The sequence below is a fragment of the Schistocerca americana genome, chromosome 1 (assembly GCF_021461395.2).
Source record: "Schistocerca americana isolate TAMUIC-IGC-003095 chromosome 1, iqSchAmer2.1, whole genome shotgun sequence".
In the NCBI taxonomy this organism is placed as follows: Eukaryota; Metazoa; Arthropoda; class Insecta; order Orthoptera; family Acrididae; genus Schistocerca; species Schistocerca americana.
Genome location: NC_060119.1, coordinates 515,593,434 through 515,610,863, shown reverse-complemented (window position 1 = coordinate 515,610,863; position 17,430 = coordinate 515,593,434). Strand labels below are relative to the sequence as shown.

Sequence of the window (17,430 nt, the reverse complement as noted above, 5' to 3'; positions counted from 1 at the left end):
CGTTTGGGGTAATAAAGTACACACACATTATGCTGGCACTGCAGTTAGACTGAGGTGAAGGAATGTCAAGGGTAGGGAGTGGGAACAAGAGTAAGGTCAGGGCAGCTGATAGCTGGGAAGAAGAGACGGCAGGTGCATGGGACAGGAATAGGGCACTGGTGAGCTTGTCCTGGCTACAGACATGAAGAATTGTACACAATGCGTGCACAATGATAAGGAGGTGTGATTGAGAGAGTGTAATAGAGAGGCTGTGGTGAAAAGGTTGTGAGTGCAGGGCAAATGAAATTTGGGTCATGGGGCAGGGGCAGAGGTGGGTATGGTGTACGGGCAAACTGAGACCAGGACGACCACGGAATCAAAGGATGTGTCGCAACAAGCAAAGTCAACTCCCATCTGTATAAAAGAACATTGTTTTCCACATTGACTCCGTTATAATTGTTCATTTACTTTACACAGTCACCTGGTTTTGGCAGTGAATCATTAAGTGCTTATTGATAACCTTGAAATTTTACATTTGAGTCATCAAATGAAAGTATGATTTTTCAACTTGATCCTCTTGGATTTATTTGAAATTAAGTATGCTTGTAGTATTCATAAATAACATGAAACTTTTTTTCATATTTATCTGGTAAAAGGTTACTGAGTAATGGGTGCTCAAAAAAATTTTTTTTTCTTGCAGAGTATTGTTGATTTGTTCACACCTTGTATTCTAATTAAGCTAAAACATTGAAACTGAGTTTGTCGGAAAGCTCTTTTTAAGGGACTTTTGGGGTCACTGTAAAAAGTAACTTTAAGATTATGCTGTAAAACTCCCTCAAAAATTAATTTCAAATATTAGGTTTACTTCATTGGCTGTGTGTCACTGCGGTTAAATGTGGATATATCTTGTAATAGATTGTAAAAAAAATTTGCCTTAGTCATTGTTTAATTTAAAAATTAGAGTTGCAAATGCTTACAAATAATCAGTACAGCTGAATATGAGATATTGGCTTAAAATCCATTAGTAGTTCTTGTTGCTGAGGTAAGTCATATCAGTCCGACTAATTATGCTTCTAGCCAGTCAGTTTGTTGTACATCACTGTTTCTGGTGGCTGCGAGAATGTATAGGTTTGCCCTGTAGCAGTTTGAGGGTTATGATCAGTTTTACTTCCCTGCTGATTAGGGAAATAATGTCTGCATGAGTAGGAATGTGAAAGATGTGGCTGTAAGACGCAAACTCTGATTTCATCCTTTTCCTGATTTGTTTAAACCACCAGTGTCCACTATTTTCACAATCAATATCTCCTTTGATGGCAAATGAATTTGGATTACTGTCAATAGCTGTCACCAGTTCAACTTTGCTTTCATTATAGTTCAGGTTAACGTATTCCATTCTTGCTTAGGGGAATAAAGGTGTAAAGCTTTTGTGTCCTTAAAATTGTGTAGCATTTCTCAAATCTATCTGTAAGTTTCAATCCTTCTTTTTCGTGATCTTCCATAGTAGTCTATTTGAAATTAATCCCTTCCACATTATCCTTGGCAGACAGCTTTTTAGGTGTCAAAATTTAATCAGTGTAAGAATGTTGCAGGCTTGCTCAGGTAGCTAGTCGCTTGACTGCTCCGTCGACAATGATCGCTGGCTCCGTTACCATGAGGGGTGGCTCAAAATGCCACTGGGTTTCAATGTGGAAATCATCTTTATGATAGCACAAGTTGATTTTGTTTTTATTACTATACTGGGCTGTCACTCTGTCGGGAAGTAATGTATTTTGCTAGCTGTATTACTAAATTTTTTGGTGAGACAGGTTGGACTTTTAACACACGCACAGCAACATTGTCATGATAAATGTGAAATCACTTTAGATAGTGATTCCATGCTTGTCCCAATTTAAATTTTCAGGAAACAGAGGAAAACAATATCTTTCCCACTAATCTTCTTGAATTTTAAAAATACAGTTTCCAAAATTCAGTAACGATGCTTGTGTTTTATGTCATAGAAAAGTTTTTTCCAATGAACACAGATTCGTAGGTCTAGCTTAATTGGAACACAAATTGTGAACAAATCAATAGTGTTCTGCAAGTCAATATTTGATATATTTTTATTTATATTTTAGCACTAATTACCTTTTTGCCAGAAAAATCTGAAAAAATGCTGTGTGTTACTGTCCACAAATACTACCTCAGTGACTATAAGTGCTTGGGAAAAACCTGGGAATTTTTTCATTGTTTTAGTTTTCAATTAATAGATAACTCTAACAAGGAATTTTACTTTAGCCGACAACTGTAAAATAATACTGCAGCAATAAAACATAAACGAGAGAATAATACAAGAATAAAACTTGAGTGGCAAAGAAAATGTGCCATTTACAACAACAAAACACAGTGGACACACAAGCGTCTACCGACAGCAAAAGTGTCAAAGGCTATGCAATACTTTGTAACAAGAAACTGCTTTCGATGTGTCTTTAGCCTGGATCTCATGTCGATGAGCATGATGACATAACTGTTTACATTCCTAGTAGATCACGGGAAAATATTGTGAATGGTGGTTTGAGAAACGTTACTTTCAAAGTAAATTCCCTTTTACCCAAGATGAATTATGTGTGAGAATGTGTAATAAATGTCTTAAATCATGAAGCATTGGACTCTCATTCAAAACTTAACACTGAGGACCAGTCACTTAGAAATATTTCAGGCCCAGAAGACAAGCCATTTATACCGTTATTTAATATTTCACCAGCATATTTATATTTTTTATATTTGATGTATCTTAAAGCATAACTCACACTAAAATGATCTAGTTTCAAGTTTACTTTTTCATATTTATTTTAGTTCTTTCATAGATTACAGATTACAAATTATGCTATAACAAAGTGTAGTAATAATAATAATAATAATAATAATAAAAAGGCACGAAGAGAGTTCTTGTGAAATTGCCCACGTAATTGGCTTTTCTATGGAAAAGTCGAAGTGGTCAATGAAACATATACTCAGCCAGGTAACCCATGTAATGTTCGATGTACAGCAGAGAAATTTTTAATTGTGGCTGTCAGAAATATTCAGTTAATGCAATTTAATCTGTGTTCTTAGGGCCCTGCCTAATCGCTATCAGAAAAAAGGCAAAAAAGTTTTGATGGCCAATATTTATGAAATCTGAGCTTTCGTAGCTATAGTATATTAATTTGAACCATTAACTTTTCCTATTTGTGTGTTTGTGCAACTTAACAATGATATTGTTATTGGCCGACTACGTCATGTATCCTATGCTTTGACTGCGCTGTCATTGCCTGGTGGGCCTATGTGATGTGAGCTGTGATTGGCCGACCAAAATGCATTGCAATCTCAATTTCAGTGGTTTGGAAGATATTGTGCTGTATTTGGGAAGATATTGTGCTGTATTTGGTGGAATTCCTGTTTATCTTTTTGTAATATGAAAATAAGCAGTGTAAAGTAGCCACACATCCAAGATCTTTCGAAAACGCATTGTTTACTGGGTTTTGTTTCCTAAAGTGCCAGGAAGTTATGTACTGGTGTATAAAACATTCACCATTCAAAAGCTTGATAAGTTTTACTTGTCCAAGATAAAGCGTATTGTCACGTAACACAAAAAATGTACTTTCACGAGGGCAGTGGCAGCTTCAGTGTAAGAGCGTGAGCACGTGAACACCCAAAATTTACACACTTATTGGGGTTATTTTTCTTTGAATGCTCTCAAGCATAACATAGATGCTACATCTGAAAGATATGGCTCTTAAATCTAGTGTGCTACTGCTCCTCTAGGCCTTGTGAAACTTGGCATCAGGGTCATGAGCACACCTTCAGTTGTGCACATTTTAAGGAACTTTTGCACTTGTGTATCGTGTGTGACATAAGTGATTTACGGGTCAAATACTTACAGATTTGATAAACAACATGCATGGTTCATGATGTGCACAGCTAGCTCTATTCGAAAGCCACTTCCTTTCAGCTGCTAGTAGAGTAGTTGTGCAGAATCAACATTCATTTTAGGTCTCTTATTTAATCATCACTGTTGCTAACGGACATTGCACCATGACACAGGCATGAACAAGACTCATTGATGACCGGACGGTCAGTTCATAATTTTTGTGGAGGGAGGGGGAGGAAAATGGCATACTCTAGCTTTGAACGCAGGCTCGTCTGCTTTGTAGTCCAACTCTGTCACCTCTTAACCGCAACACCATGGTTCTGAGGAGGGGGGTGCGCTGGGGTGTTTCCCTTGTGAGAATCATAAAGACCTAAAGCACATCACCGTCAGTTGAGAGATAGTAGCATTTATTCATACTTCTGAAATCTATTGATCTTATGGTGAGCCATGTTTAACTTCACTGTAGGCCCACATTGTATATATGAAAATTCAAGAAAGCTGTATCACTGGTTTCTCTGATACTCATATAAATGTGGGGCTGACGACCGTGTCCTTTAGGCCCTTATAGTTCTCAGCACCTCATTTGTATTCTAGTCAAGTGATCACGGCTCTTTGTGTTTGGAGTTGGTTGTTTACTGTGCGCGAATCGGCTTTTGTGTGCAGTGTAAATGTAAACTATGTTGAATCTTTTTTAACTGCTAACAGAAAAGTAAAGCTGTGAGGATGGGTTGTGAAATGTGCGTGGGTAGCTCAGTCAATAGAGCAGTTGAACGCAAAAGGCAACTGTCCTGAGTTCGAGTATTGGTCCGTCACACAGCTTTTATCTGCCAGGAATAACAGATCCTTTTTTGAGAGAATGGCAGTCAAATCAGCATGACTACAAGTGAACGTTTAACAAGGACGTGTACAGTTTCCGCGAGTTGCACATGTGCAGTGTAAGAATATCTGATATTCAGCCCGGTAGTAAATTTGTGAACAAAAAAAATTGTTAGGGATCTTGTACATTTGTCCAAAAAAATGGTTAATCATGAAAGCTCCCACTTACACAAAAATGCGAAATGGAGAGCTGCGAAAGGTTACACATAATTTCATTATTGCTCTAACTGTACTTAATTATGTACAGAACAAAAAATTCCCCAAAAATAATTCTTTCTTTTGTTAGATAAGTTTCACATATTATTATTACTGTTGGTTTTTATCAGCAGTAGCTGTAGTTATATAAACTTGTTGATAAGCTTAACTGTTCTACAGCAGATGCTGTTAATATCACACTCTCACATTTTTCTGAATCTGAAAGTTTGTAAACACCCAGAATGTATACTTGCGAGCCCCACTGGATGAGGGTTATAGTTTAACTGGAAAATTTGGAAAAGTTTTTTCTCTTTCCCACGAATACACCCTGTATGTGCATGCAAAAAGACTACTAAACACGTGCCCTTGTGTGCGACAGCACTGGCTCTGGCTGCCAAGGCTAGACTGCAAGCAATCTGGGCGGTGGGCAATTGCACAGGTGGAAACTGTCCATGCAATGTATACTACTTTCTCATAACCATCCTGTCCTCAACTTTGGTCAGTCATTGTCCTTCAGCCACCTATACCCTTTCCTGTTCCCACACCACAGCCTTCTGTTCCACCAAAGCATCCACAGTTTATTTACTTATCTCCTTTTCTGCCCTCCCCAGCCTTCTGTTTAACCTCCCAATTGCAACTAGTTGCCCTACCCCCTCTCCACCTCATCCCTGTATGCTCCTACAAACAGCACTTTACTGTCCCCCACCTGTACGCTCCACTCCTCCTTATCCCCACCCCACCACCCAGATTGCTTCTCCCATCATGTGCAGTTACTTGCAGTGTGCCCTCGGCCGTTAGAAACAGTAGTCAGGTGTGCGTGCGAGCGCTTGTCTTTAAGAAGAAGCCCTTCTGTCCGGAAGCTTACATGTTTAGTAGTCGTATTGTCGTGCATGTCTGCAACTCAATGTCTCCGCTATATGGTGAGTAGCAATCTACCCTTTCCATATATTGTCACACTTAATTTCAAATAAATTTGAGGAGGACATGTTTCAGCACTTGTTGATTTGACTAGGAATAATGTTGATGTCACAAGGAGTAACCCATTTACCCTGTGTGGGTGTGTAAACAAATATACAAATGTCATATAAATATGCAGGCTTGGGAAGACTGATTCCACACACCAAAACAAAAAAAAAGTGTAGCAAACATGAGCTCTAAAATGCATATATTGAGAGCTATGAGCACTAGCTCATATTGGCTACTGTGAAACACATCTACTGTATAAGTGCTCATAGCTCTTGAGATGTGTGTTTTTTGAGTCCAAGTTTACTAGAATTTTTTTCTTGTTTTGGTGTAAGGAATCTGCCATCAAAGTCCGAAAGGGAAATTAGTTACATCCTGTATAAATACTGTAGTAGTAGACTCAAAGGATGTATTTAAATGACTGGCCAACATTGTATTCACCCACAAAGGCTGCCTGTAAAATTAGAAGGTTACGAGCAAGCACTTCAAAATATCGCCAGAATCAGCTGATTGTGTGGAATAAATGACTGGTCATAATATAACCAAGGTGAAAGATGGACTTGCTTGTATAAATTTGTTGCTGTGATACCTGGTATGGAAAACAACTTACACATGTATGTAATTCAGAGAAGTTTGTGTTGGAGGAGGGGCCATGGAGATGGCATGGGCTGGGAAACAGCGATAGAAATTCAGCATGTTGTGGTTGGCTGTGTGTTCTGACATTAGGTGGTAAACTCCACTCTAGGTCACAATTTGGCGATAGCCGTTCATTCATAGTCCAATTGGTTGATTGACCCATGTCAGATACACCTTGCTGTAACTTCAGAACATTTTATATGGGGAAAGGCCACCAACCAGCTGTTCAGCAAAGTTAACTGTTTTATGTGTGTATTGACGACCAAGCACCTGAACGATATGGTGAATTGTTCCCTTCACACCATAAATTATCTATAAAATTATTTGAAACATTTGGTTACCAAGTCATAGTACTCAGCCACCAAACAAGATAGCAATGAGCACCTTGCAATTATTGGTACATGTACTTCAGTCATTGGAGAGAAGCCTCATAATTGAGTTGGTGATGCATATGTTTTGAGAAATTGTCAGCATGCGCATTTGTCGAATTGTACAAACAGAAAAAGATAGTTAAAGGCAAAAGAGGATAGTTAGGAAGTAGTGTGAGTGATATATATCTCCAATTATTAAATTCCTCTCCCTACTCCTTTATCCATTTCATCCCTACTCCTACCCTTTACCTTCTCCCTCCCTACTATCACCACTCTACCAGCCCTCTCCTATCTGCTTCCTTTCACCCCTCTGTTTTATTTCCTTTTCTTTTCCCCATAAATTCATCCCTTCCTATCCCTTCTTTCCGCTCCCCTCCCCCTCTTAAGCCGTTCCTCCCCCCCCCCCCCTCCTCCTCCTCCTCCTCCTCCTCCTCTCTCTCTCTCTCTCTCTCTCTCTCTCTCTCTCTCTCTCTCTCTCTCTCTCTCTCTGAGTTATGACCTGCTCGTGCATTGTTTCAGTAATTCAGTTCTGATAGCTTGATAGCATTTTATGCACAATTTGCAAATTCCTTGAGAGGTACCAATTTTCATATTGATGTGTTTGAAAGCACTTCGTTCCTCTCACAAATAATAGATTTGCACAGTTGGTTTAAATTGTCTGTGTTTAAATTGGTTGTTAATACAAATAATTTTTTTTCATTGACTTTCCAAATGGAAATGAATTTAATTTTCAACAATAGAGCTTTCCATCTTCTTTTCCTTGGAATGTTTGTTCGTGTACAAACAGTCTGTTCCACACATTTCATTGGCATTGTATGCAAAACTCTCTTACACATTGCCTGTTATGTTTTGTTCCATTTTATACATTATTAATCTCTAAAAGCTCTAAATACTAATAAACAAATGTACATTACTTGTAAATAAATATATCACTTTACTGACAACATACGTTACACATGACTCCAAGATTATGTTTATGTAATTTCACACTGGTTAAATTTGCTAGACTTTAGTTTGGTGGAATGATGATTGTATAGCAACTATTTGTAAACAGCAGTTGCTTTGCAGAAGTGTAATGTTTCTGCATAGCAACTAACCTGTTCTGCTAATTTATTTTGTAAAATTAATATTACCAGGAAATTAGTGGTTAACTTGAAATGTTCATTGTATTTTTTGTTGGACTGTTACAGCAGATTCTTTTTCAATTTGTTTTTTTAGACAGGTTAGGATTTTTGTTTAATGTTGATTGCTTACAGACACTTGGCAGGCAAGATGGTGTGAAGCAGGACTGGGTAATAGAGGACACAATAGGCAACTGGTGGAGGCCAAACTTCGAACCGCCACAGTATCCTTATGTCCCTCCTCACATCACTAAGCCAAAAGAACACAAGCGGCTTTTTCTTGTCCAGTTGGCTGAGAAGGGTAGGATTACAAGATCATTCAGTCTGTAGAGTCTTCTTTATAAATATTTATAGAATTGTGCTGTGTACATTTTATGTTAAATCCTAATATTTTCTCTACATTGCCACAGTTGGAAGACATCCTTTGTATTTTTTGAAAAACAAGTGCTGATCCTCTGGAGGGCACTAAATGTTAAACTACTTCATTTATGAGGGGACACAACGGGATTCAGAATTATAGTTGAGTCTGCGAGTAATATATTTACTCAGCTGTTGTGTTGTTTGTATTTACTATTGAAATTAGTCTGTAACATATTATTGAGCATATTTATCTCCAAAGAATAGAACTAAACAATAAAATTAGTTTCAAACTATCATTTGTAATGAATTTAAGTTATCCATTTGTGGCAATTCATTATAAGTTCCATGTTGGAATATGGCTTTCAGTTTTAAGTGTGTCATATATGTAATATTGTAGAACCTGGCTATAACACACACCTCTACTATATATTTTTAAAATACTTAAAATGTGATCCTGTTTGCGCTATTGTGTGAATGAATGTGAAAGCTGTTAGCCATGTTTTATAAATTCTTCATGGATTTTTGTTCAATCTCTGTGATTCTCACAATAGTACGTGGCATATGTTGTCAGGCTGTGTAAACATTAACTTTCAATTGTTAGTTTCTTTTGAATATTTAGTATATATACATTATGATACTGTTCATACTTTAACCTTGTTTTCCACCATTACTCTTATGCATGCCCTTATAACATATGTTAGCAAACTGTCTATAAACCTTTGCCTGTTATGACCAGGTTTTATTTGTTGAAATAATTGTCTCGGTAAAAAGTTGTACATTGACACTGTGGTAGCTTGACATGTAATGTACATCTCACACATGTGAAAATATTTGTAGTCATGCAGCAATACCGAGAATGTAATCTCAGTGTTTTTACTTGCTCCTTAATATGAAACATGTTTCTATTAGTCATCATGTACATACTGGGAACTATATAAAAGGAAGTGGTATCTCGGTAATTGTGCTTGTGAAACCCACATTGCTATTATTCCCTGTTTTGTGCACATCTGAAGGAACAGTTAGGATATACTAATGTAACATCTCGTGTTTGTCAGTACACATTCTTTTGTTAATACACTGTAGTGTGTGTGGAAAAAAAACTTTATTTTCATGTTAAATTTGAAATAAAAGCTTCAGTTTGCGTTAGGGACATTAATTATCTTGTTTTTAGTTCAGAGTTTGATATTTGTTACGAACTTCACATCAGCTGTGAAAAATTGTGTAATTGGTTAATATATTGGTTTACCTCAGAAGATATTGAAAATTATTTACCCAAAGGCATATATAATGTAATCTCATACTACTTGTGGAAGTCCTTGTAGGACATAATTTTTTGGGTGCTTTATTTCATGGTATTGATACCTTAAAGAAATTTATTATAAATGTGCTCTTTTCCACTTGTGTGTAGTATTGGAAGTAGTCTGAAATGGGGGGAAAGGCATTGTAGGACACTGTTCTGTTCACCGGTGTGTGTTGCGAGCACCTTTATTGTGAATCACCACATTTTGAGACATCATTTGTCCAATTTTCTAAGCGCACTGATATTCTAATTGGTTTGTAATGTTATAGGTTAGGTTGGCAGTGACACATTAAATGTTTGACACATTAAATGTTAACAGGAGCTAATTACAATGGACCTGAAATTTTGAAGTTATTTGGGAAAATTTCTAAACTACGGAAGTTAATTCAGTTACAGTTTAACTCATGTAGCTGTTGTCATGGGATGCTGAACTATTTTTGCATTAAAATCTGAATTATGTACAGAGTAAAGGCGACACGCATTATCTAGGAGAAAATTCGCCAATGTGGTATTTTCTTTAGTTGTGTAAATAGAAATCAGTGTAATGGTTTTAACTTTTGTCTTAATCTAGTAAGTTTTTCAAGCAAAATTTTTGATGTTTTCAGAAAGTCTTTACTATCATGAGCTATCCTTTTGAATAAAATACGAATGATTTCTCATATCTTCTGCATTGCAGAAACAAAATGTACATTACTACCCTTTGTACTTTGTATATAGCTTAATCACAATCTGTAAATGAATTCTATTGGAAGTTTTGATCATGTGCACAAATTTCTTCAAAGGGGCTTTATAGCTTTGTATAATTGAGCATAAAATGGGTATATATACTGCAGAGTTGTTCCTATGAATTTACGTTATGTGATAACGTTCGAAAATTGTTAACTTTACTGTTTCCTGTACTGGTTCTTTCTGAAAGGTGGGCCGCTGTAGAGACAGAACTTCTCTGTTCTGAGGGGCTGTGGGCTTTGTGTTAATTGGGGAAAGGCTATTAAATCTCTTATGAATAGTTACTAAGGGAAGAAAACAAGAATATTGAGTAAGACATCACACAACATTTGAAGTAACAATATCAGAGAAAAGTTGCTACTCACCATATAGCGGAGATGCTGAGTCACGATAGGCAAAATAAAAAGATTCACACAATTAAAGGTTTTGGCCATTAAGGCAGAGTGCGCACGTACGCACGCCCACGCCCGCGCGCGCGCGCACCTGCAGTCTCGGAGAGCTGGGCCCACACTTCTCTGGTATTGTTACATTCCATCGTGGATTTTCCATTGTTTAACATTTGAAGTAAGATTTTAAGCCAATTTGCTCTCAGAGGGGAATATGTTTCATTTTAAAAGTATAGTTTACTTGAGTATACCATTGTAAAATCTCACAATTTGTGTTAATATGACAAGATGTCAAAGGAAAATTTTTTATCCAATTGAAAAACCCAGAAACTAAGCAAATGATGATGACTATCCCCATAATATAAAGCAGACACTTGCTGCAAATGTTAATGTGGTTGTAAATTCATACCCTGTATATCAGTGTGTATTGAAGAGGTTACTTTGCGTTGTACCACAAGTTTCCTTCCCATTCAGATAGTCTACGAAGCATTTAAAGAATGACTATTTAAACATGTCAATACAAACTGTAACAAGTTTAATCTTGTCTTTATGGTCTGTATGTGGGCAATACATGAGAGGTGGTAGTGTGTCTTGAATCTTCACACAGTACTCGTTTTTGGAGTTTTGTTTGTGGATGTTGTGGGATAGTCCGCCTCTCTTAAAGCTTCTGCCAATTCAGGTTTTTAGGCATTTGCGGGACACACTGCTAGTAGTCAGGCAAATCCATAATCATTTGTGCTGCCCTTCTTCGTATATATTAGATACTGCCTATTACTGTATTTACAAGAATCTAAGCCACACTTTTTTTCCGGTTTTTGTGATCCAAAAAACCGCCTGCGGCTTAGAATCGAGTGCAAAGTAAGCGGAAGTTCTGAAAAAATGTTGGTAGGTGCCGCCACAACTAACTTCTGCCGTTGAATATATGTAGCGCTACACAGGCATGCTTTGCAGGCACAAAGATAAATACTGGCACCAAAACCTCTGCGTCAGTAAATAAATTTTTTTAAAAAAAGTGGAAGACGAGCTTTTTCTCTCTGCCTTGAGTTTTGACCACTGCATTTTCATTCATTATCCAATGAAGTAAATACAAATTCTGTGTTGTTCATCTTCGAATGTAGCAGCATTTCAATGTACTACGAAAATCCGACTGGCAAGACTGTTCGGGATGTTTGTCAATATGGCCAACTCAACGTTCTGAATTTTTTCCTACCTGTGAGAAGAGATGGTTGCTAATAGGAACTTTTATGAATTGTGAATCACATGCAGTATTCTCTTGACCGTAAGAATAATACGAATATAAACATTTTGCCATGTATTGTTTCGTGTTTGCTGCTATCTCATTTAAATCCTGTCTGCCTAATAAACTACGAAACTAGATTGAGACAACAACAAACGCGGAAGAATATGCATATCATGTCATGTTTATATTCATATTATTCTTATGCCTAATAGTGATAGTCAGAAAGGAAGCACGGCAGTTGACTAGATTTTTTAATCTAAGATGACTCATTTCTGTGCAGAATGTAACGTACTAAAGAGGCGTCTGCAAAGATTTTCAAACGGAGAAAAATTTTCCCTAAACTCTCATTCAGAACATCTTCTATCATATGCAGTCTATTATTGGGTTCTTGTTGATCATTATCAAAGAAAGCAGCAGTGTAAGTAACAACAAATATCAGTCTCTTACCATTGTTTCGCTTATGAGACTATTCCTCTTTTTTTTTTAATTGTAAGAGGCGGTAGCGCACACAAAAGCAAGCCATGCCGCTAGTGGCGACAGGCCATAAACACTCATTATCAGAATGCGACAAACAATGCATGACACAGTACAATAATGGATTTTCAGCTTAGAGTGACGTAAACACCTATAACAAAGAGAACAGCACTTATCAGATCAAAGAAAAATAAGCAATCAAATCAAACCAGATGAAGCACATGAAAAAGGAAGGGTACCCAATAAATACGGACGGAGCGCCTGACGCATAGCAATGGCTACCTGGTAAAGCTTAACTGCTAAGCTTACGACTCGAACCAAACTACTGCAGCTGTATCGTCATTCATTCGACCTAAATTCTCTCTCATATTAAAGTGGACCAACTTTGTTTAGATTTGGAGGTGCGACCTAAAACTTTTCTCTCCCCTTGAATTTCAAGTCTCAAATTTCAGGTGCGGCTTAGATTCGGGAACATTTTTTTTTCCTTGATTTCGAGTCTCATTTTTCATGTGCGGCTTAGATTAGAGTGCGGCTTAGATTCGAATAAATACGTTCCTATTTGGTATGGGCTCCACACACCTGAGTTATATTATAGAAGAAGATACACAAGTATTTTCAAAGTGTTTTGTTTGTAAACTGAATTTTCTCAGTATTCTATCAGTGGACTGAGCTCCACCAAACCAACTTTATGTATGACTGAGCCTGTGTAATCATTAGATTTCATATCCCCACAAATTGTTCCACCAAGGTATTTATATCAGTTGGCTGGTTCCAGTTGTGACTCATTAATAGTGTAATCATAGGAAAGATCTGAATGGATTTTGTGCAATTTTGTTCAGATTATGCTTCATTATGTGTAACTGCATCATCTGAAGGAGGTGATGGTTTTGGAATCAATGCATGTTGGCCTGGACTTTCAGATACCTCATTACATATCAGTTCAGAACTTGCTCTAAGATTCTACAGAGGGCTCTAAATTATACTGGACAACAGTTTCATGGATCATTTCTGCTGCCTTATTTGTCGATGGATGTGAGCTTTGCTTTTGTCCAACCACTGGGCGCAGGTTTGTTTGCTAGACGGATCAGTGTTACATTTAAAAACGGGGGATAACTCAACTGAAACTCCTGTGCAGAATTTGATACAGATTCCACCAATCTTGTACAATCATTTTGATTTCAGTTGTTTGTCAACACCACTGACATTAATAACTCCCTTATACAGTTAAGCATTTCTGCTTTTGCTTTCGTGCCCTCAATTTCATTTTCTTCGCAGTTGTGTGGATACTGACTTAAGTGTTTCTGACAGCCTTTACCTATTACCAAAATTTTGTTGTGTTTTGAGAGATCTTATTGTGTTGCAGTAGTTGTTGACCTTTCAGTATTTGAACGTGTTTCTTTCAGCTCTCTAGCTGTAGATCAGATGCAGCATGTGGTTTTCATACTGACTATAGCCAAATGGTTACACACTGTATTTTCTTTCCGTTTCATAACCAACTTCTAAATAAAATCAAAAGCTAATTTCCAAGATAAGGTATCTTATTAATGCCCCAGTGTCGCATTTCCTCACACTTTACCACAACAACGTGTACTAAAAGGTGAGTTTTGGAGGAATCTTTAATGCAGTGTGTTCAATCCAGTGCTCTGAGGAAGCCATGCTCCCAGACCTCTGCTACGCAGAGCTAAGCTGCATTTCAAGATGCAGCCTTAAGGTTAACTACTACCTGTTTGTAAAACGTTGCTTGATACGATATATCAACAACTCAAAAAAAAAATTTGACCACCATTAATTAAATCCTTGTCATAAATATGCGAAATGCATTCTGATATTTTAAATATTGTGATACACTATTGAGAATTTTTTTTAAATACATATTTTGGGACAGCTGCCCCTCAGAGCCTTTAATTATGAGCCATGCCTGCTGTAGGCATATGCTTTGCTGTTACTTTAGAAGTTTTATCACAGAAACTATATCATAAGTCCTTCCAGGGATAAACTGTTCTACTAGTTGCATACATATTCGGTGTTCGTTGGAGGTAAATTGTTTTAAACTCCTCTTTGAGATATGACACCATTGCTGCTTTATTTAGGTAATTGTAGGTTTAAATCTTTTTAATTGTTTTAGTTGTCCTTTGATGTTTGTTAATTATTGCTGTTACAACTGTCGCATGGTCACTCTTAAGTTTCAGTGTGGTCATTGTCAGATATATTTGTTGTCACTAGATGTAACGTGTAGCATGTTCCTGATTATTGGGATGTGGATTATGTATGCATAGTGTAGCAATTTTTGAAAACATGAAAAAAATCATAGCCCAAATTATTTGCATGTAGAGTACCGTTTTATAATGTATGGGACTCATTTTTTGCTGCTGGAATAAGATACAGTTCCCAATCCCACCAGCAAATATAACAGAAATATCACTTATTTCATCTTCAGCTTAATGTGGGGCACTCTACCTTTTTAACATGTCCATGGCTGAATTTGTCGATGTTTGGTAAGCCCTTTGCTTAGAGGGAAGCTAAAGACAGTTGTTCATGTTACTACAAATGTTTATTGGCCTAGACCACATAAAAATACACGCTGATTACTAGTTTCAGCAAAATTAAATGACCATCTTCAGATCATTTGCCTAGACAATTTTTTTTACGAGGCAAATCCATTTTGTCGACAGTTCACATTAATTGGACAATACTTGGAGACAAAATTTCAGAGTACTGTCTCTCATTGTACAATGAGAGAATAGCTGTGCAAAAAATGCACAATAGTTACAAATAAAATATGTTAGATATGTATAAAATGTTTTCATGTTGTGACCTTGACATCTGATAGGTGATACTGAAAGAGAACATTACAGGGGCATCTAGACTGCAAACCAGAAATCTCTCAGATTAATTCTAGGTCTTACTACATTATGCTGTGTTATATACTATTCAGCACAGTGGCAAAGATGAAGTTGCTATAACCATAAATATTTGTTAACCCTTTCCTTACTGATGGATTGTAGTGTAAGAATGTATAAAGAGTAAAACTTACCAGATGTCAACAGGGACAAAACATGGAGATACTTTATATACATCTTATGTATTTTATTTGTAACTATGATGCACTGTTTGCACAGCTATTCTCTTCTTGTGCGGTGAGAGACAGTACTGTGGAACGTGTGTCTATAAGCTGTGTCCAATTAATGTGAATAGTTGACAAAATGGTTGTCCCTGTAAAATAAAATTTGTGCAAATGATTTGAAGGTGGCAATTCAATTTCTCTGAAACTAGTAACCAATGTGTGTTTTTATTGATCTGGATGAATAAACTTCTGCAATAACAACAATTGTGTTTAGATTCTGAGGTATTCTCCAATGCAGGCGACAATTGTCAGGTAATCTTCACTTAAAGCTGATAAAAAAGTGATTGTTTTCTTTTGTGGCAGTTCCACACATGCTAGGAAAGTGACATATATAGGCAAATGATGATAAAGAAATTAGGAATTATAAAAGGATTAATTTGTAGTAAAACTTTCTGAAGATTATAGACTAGGTATAGAAACAGTGAGAGTTAAAAACAACACTTCAGTTTTGCAACCAAAGCTGACAGGCAAGTTCGACCATCACAGCGTAAATGCCTGAAAAACTTCAACTTACATGAAACTGGATGACGTTCTGCAGATGTGGTGCCGGCTGTACATAGCAGCTAGTCAAAGCAGGATAGTATCATTAAAAGTCTGAAGAGGGAAGGAAAAATTTTAACACTTGCATCAGGATTGCTGACCTGATTTATGCATCATTATGCAATTCAATAAATTGCTATTCAGGGCAAGAAACACAAGTCATGCTTTTTGAGATGAGCTGTTCAATTACAGCGAACAGAAAAATTTTCTCCTGCTTATTTACAGCACCAGTGTAACTGGATTGGAGTGAAAGGGCAGACCCACAAGGACCTTAATCTCTCGAACTGAAGCACATGCCATCAGGCATAAGTCTAGAAAAAACAAATTGACTCCTCTTTTGTGGTCAAGTTTAGTGGCTGAATATAGATTGAAGGCCATTGCTATTTATTAGTCAGAAAAGCAGCACACATTCAAAGGAATAACAAACTTACCACAGTACTGCACATGTCTGAAAGGAGCCTGGGTGAACGGTACTTTCTTCAGAAACTGGCTCTGTTCTGTTTTTGTTCCCATTGTGTTTACATGTATTTGGATGGTAAAGGCTTGAAAGCAGTTTTCAGAGAAAGCATTTAGTTATTGTTTCTCAGGATGCTTGATTGTTGGATGATATAAAGGCTGTTTGAATGATGACAGTACGATAATTCAACATATGTATCTCCTCAGGGGGCTCAGCATTTAGTTTCTGGGTACAGGCTCGGTGGCCCCGGGGTTCCTGAGCTGGGGACTGGGAAGTGCCACCAGTCCTCAATACTGTAAGCTCTGAGTGTGCTTAAATGACCACCGTAAGGCACGACGGTGGTACATTGTACGGTACAGAGCCCGGGGATCTTGGCTTAACTGCCTGGGTCACGAGGATGGTATAAACCTCTAAAAAAAAAAACCTCAGTCTCAAGGTGTGCTGCGTACCGAGGAGACACATGGCTGTTGAGGTAGAACAGTTGCTAGCAGGTGACCTCTTGGGAACCTGCCACACCCCGGTTCTATTAGGCTTACCCAGGCAAGCAGGGCTCTGTCTGTCCACACCAGGGGATGAACGACGGTCTAACTTACGTGGTGAGACGTATTCTCCTCGATTTCTGGTTTGCAGCCGAACAGGTGGGGACTCATTTCTGACCACAAAGCCTCAGTTTTTTGTGGAAAATTTGGAGGACAAGTTTGGAGAAGTTGAGGGCATGTCTAAAATGAGGTCTGGAACAGTCCTCATACAGACAGCATCCCCGGCACAGTCATGGGCATTGCTTGCTTGTGACAAG

At 37.5% G+C, this 17,430-nt stretch overlaps 1 protein-coding gene across 3 annotated transcripts in view; it reads left to right on the top strand.

The window, feature by feature from the left end:
- LOC124605168 (cleavage and polyadenylation specificity factor subunit 5) overlaps positions 1–17,430 on the top strand; it is a 111,399-nt gene that overhangs the window by 49,695 nt on the left and 44,274 nt on the right. For 2 of the 3 annotated variants that reach the window (XM_047136677.1, XM_047136686.1), the window contains exon 4: positions 8,163–8,328. In XM_047136677.1, coding sequence (XP_046992633.1) covers positions 8,163–8,328 — 166 coding nt within the window. Of the gene's footprint in view, positions 1–8,162; positions 8,350–8,437; positions 8,494–17,430 lie in introns of those variants that run through there. The other variant, XM_047136693.1, reaches the window with a different exon arrangement.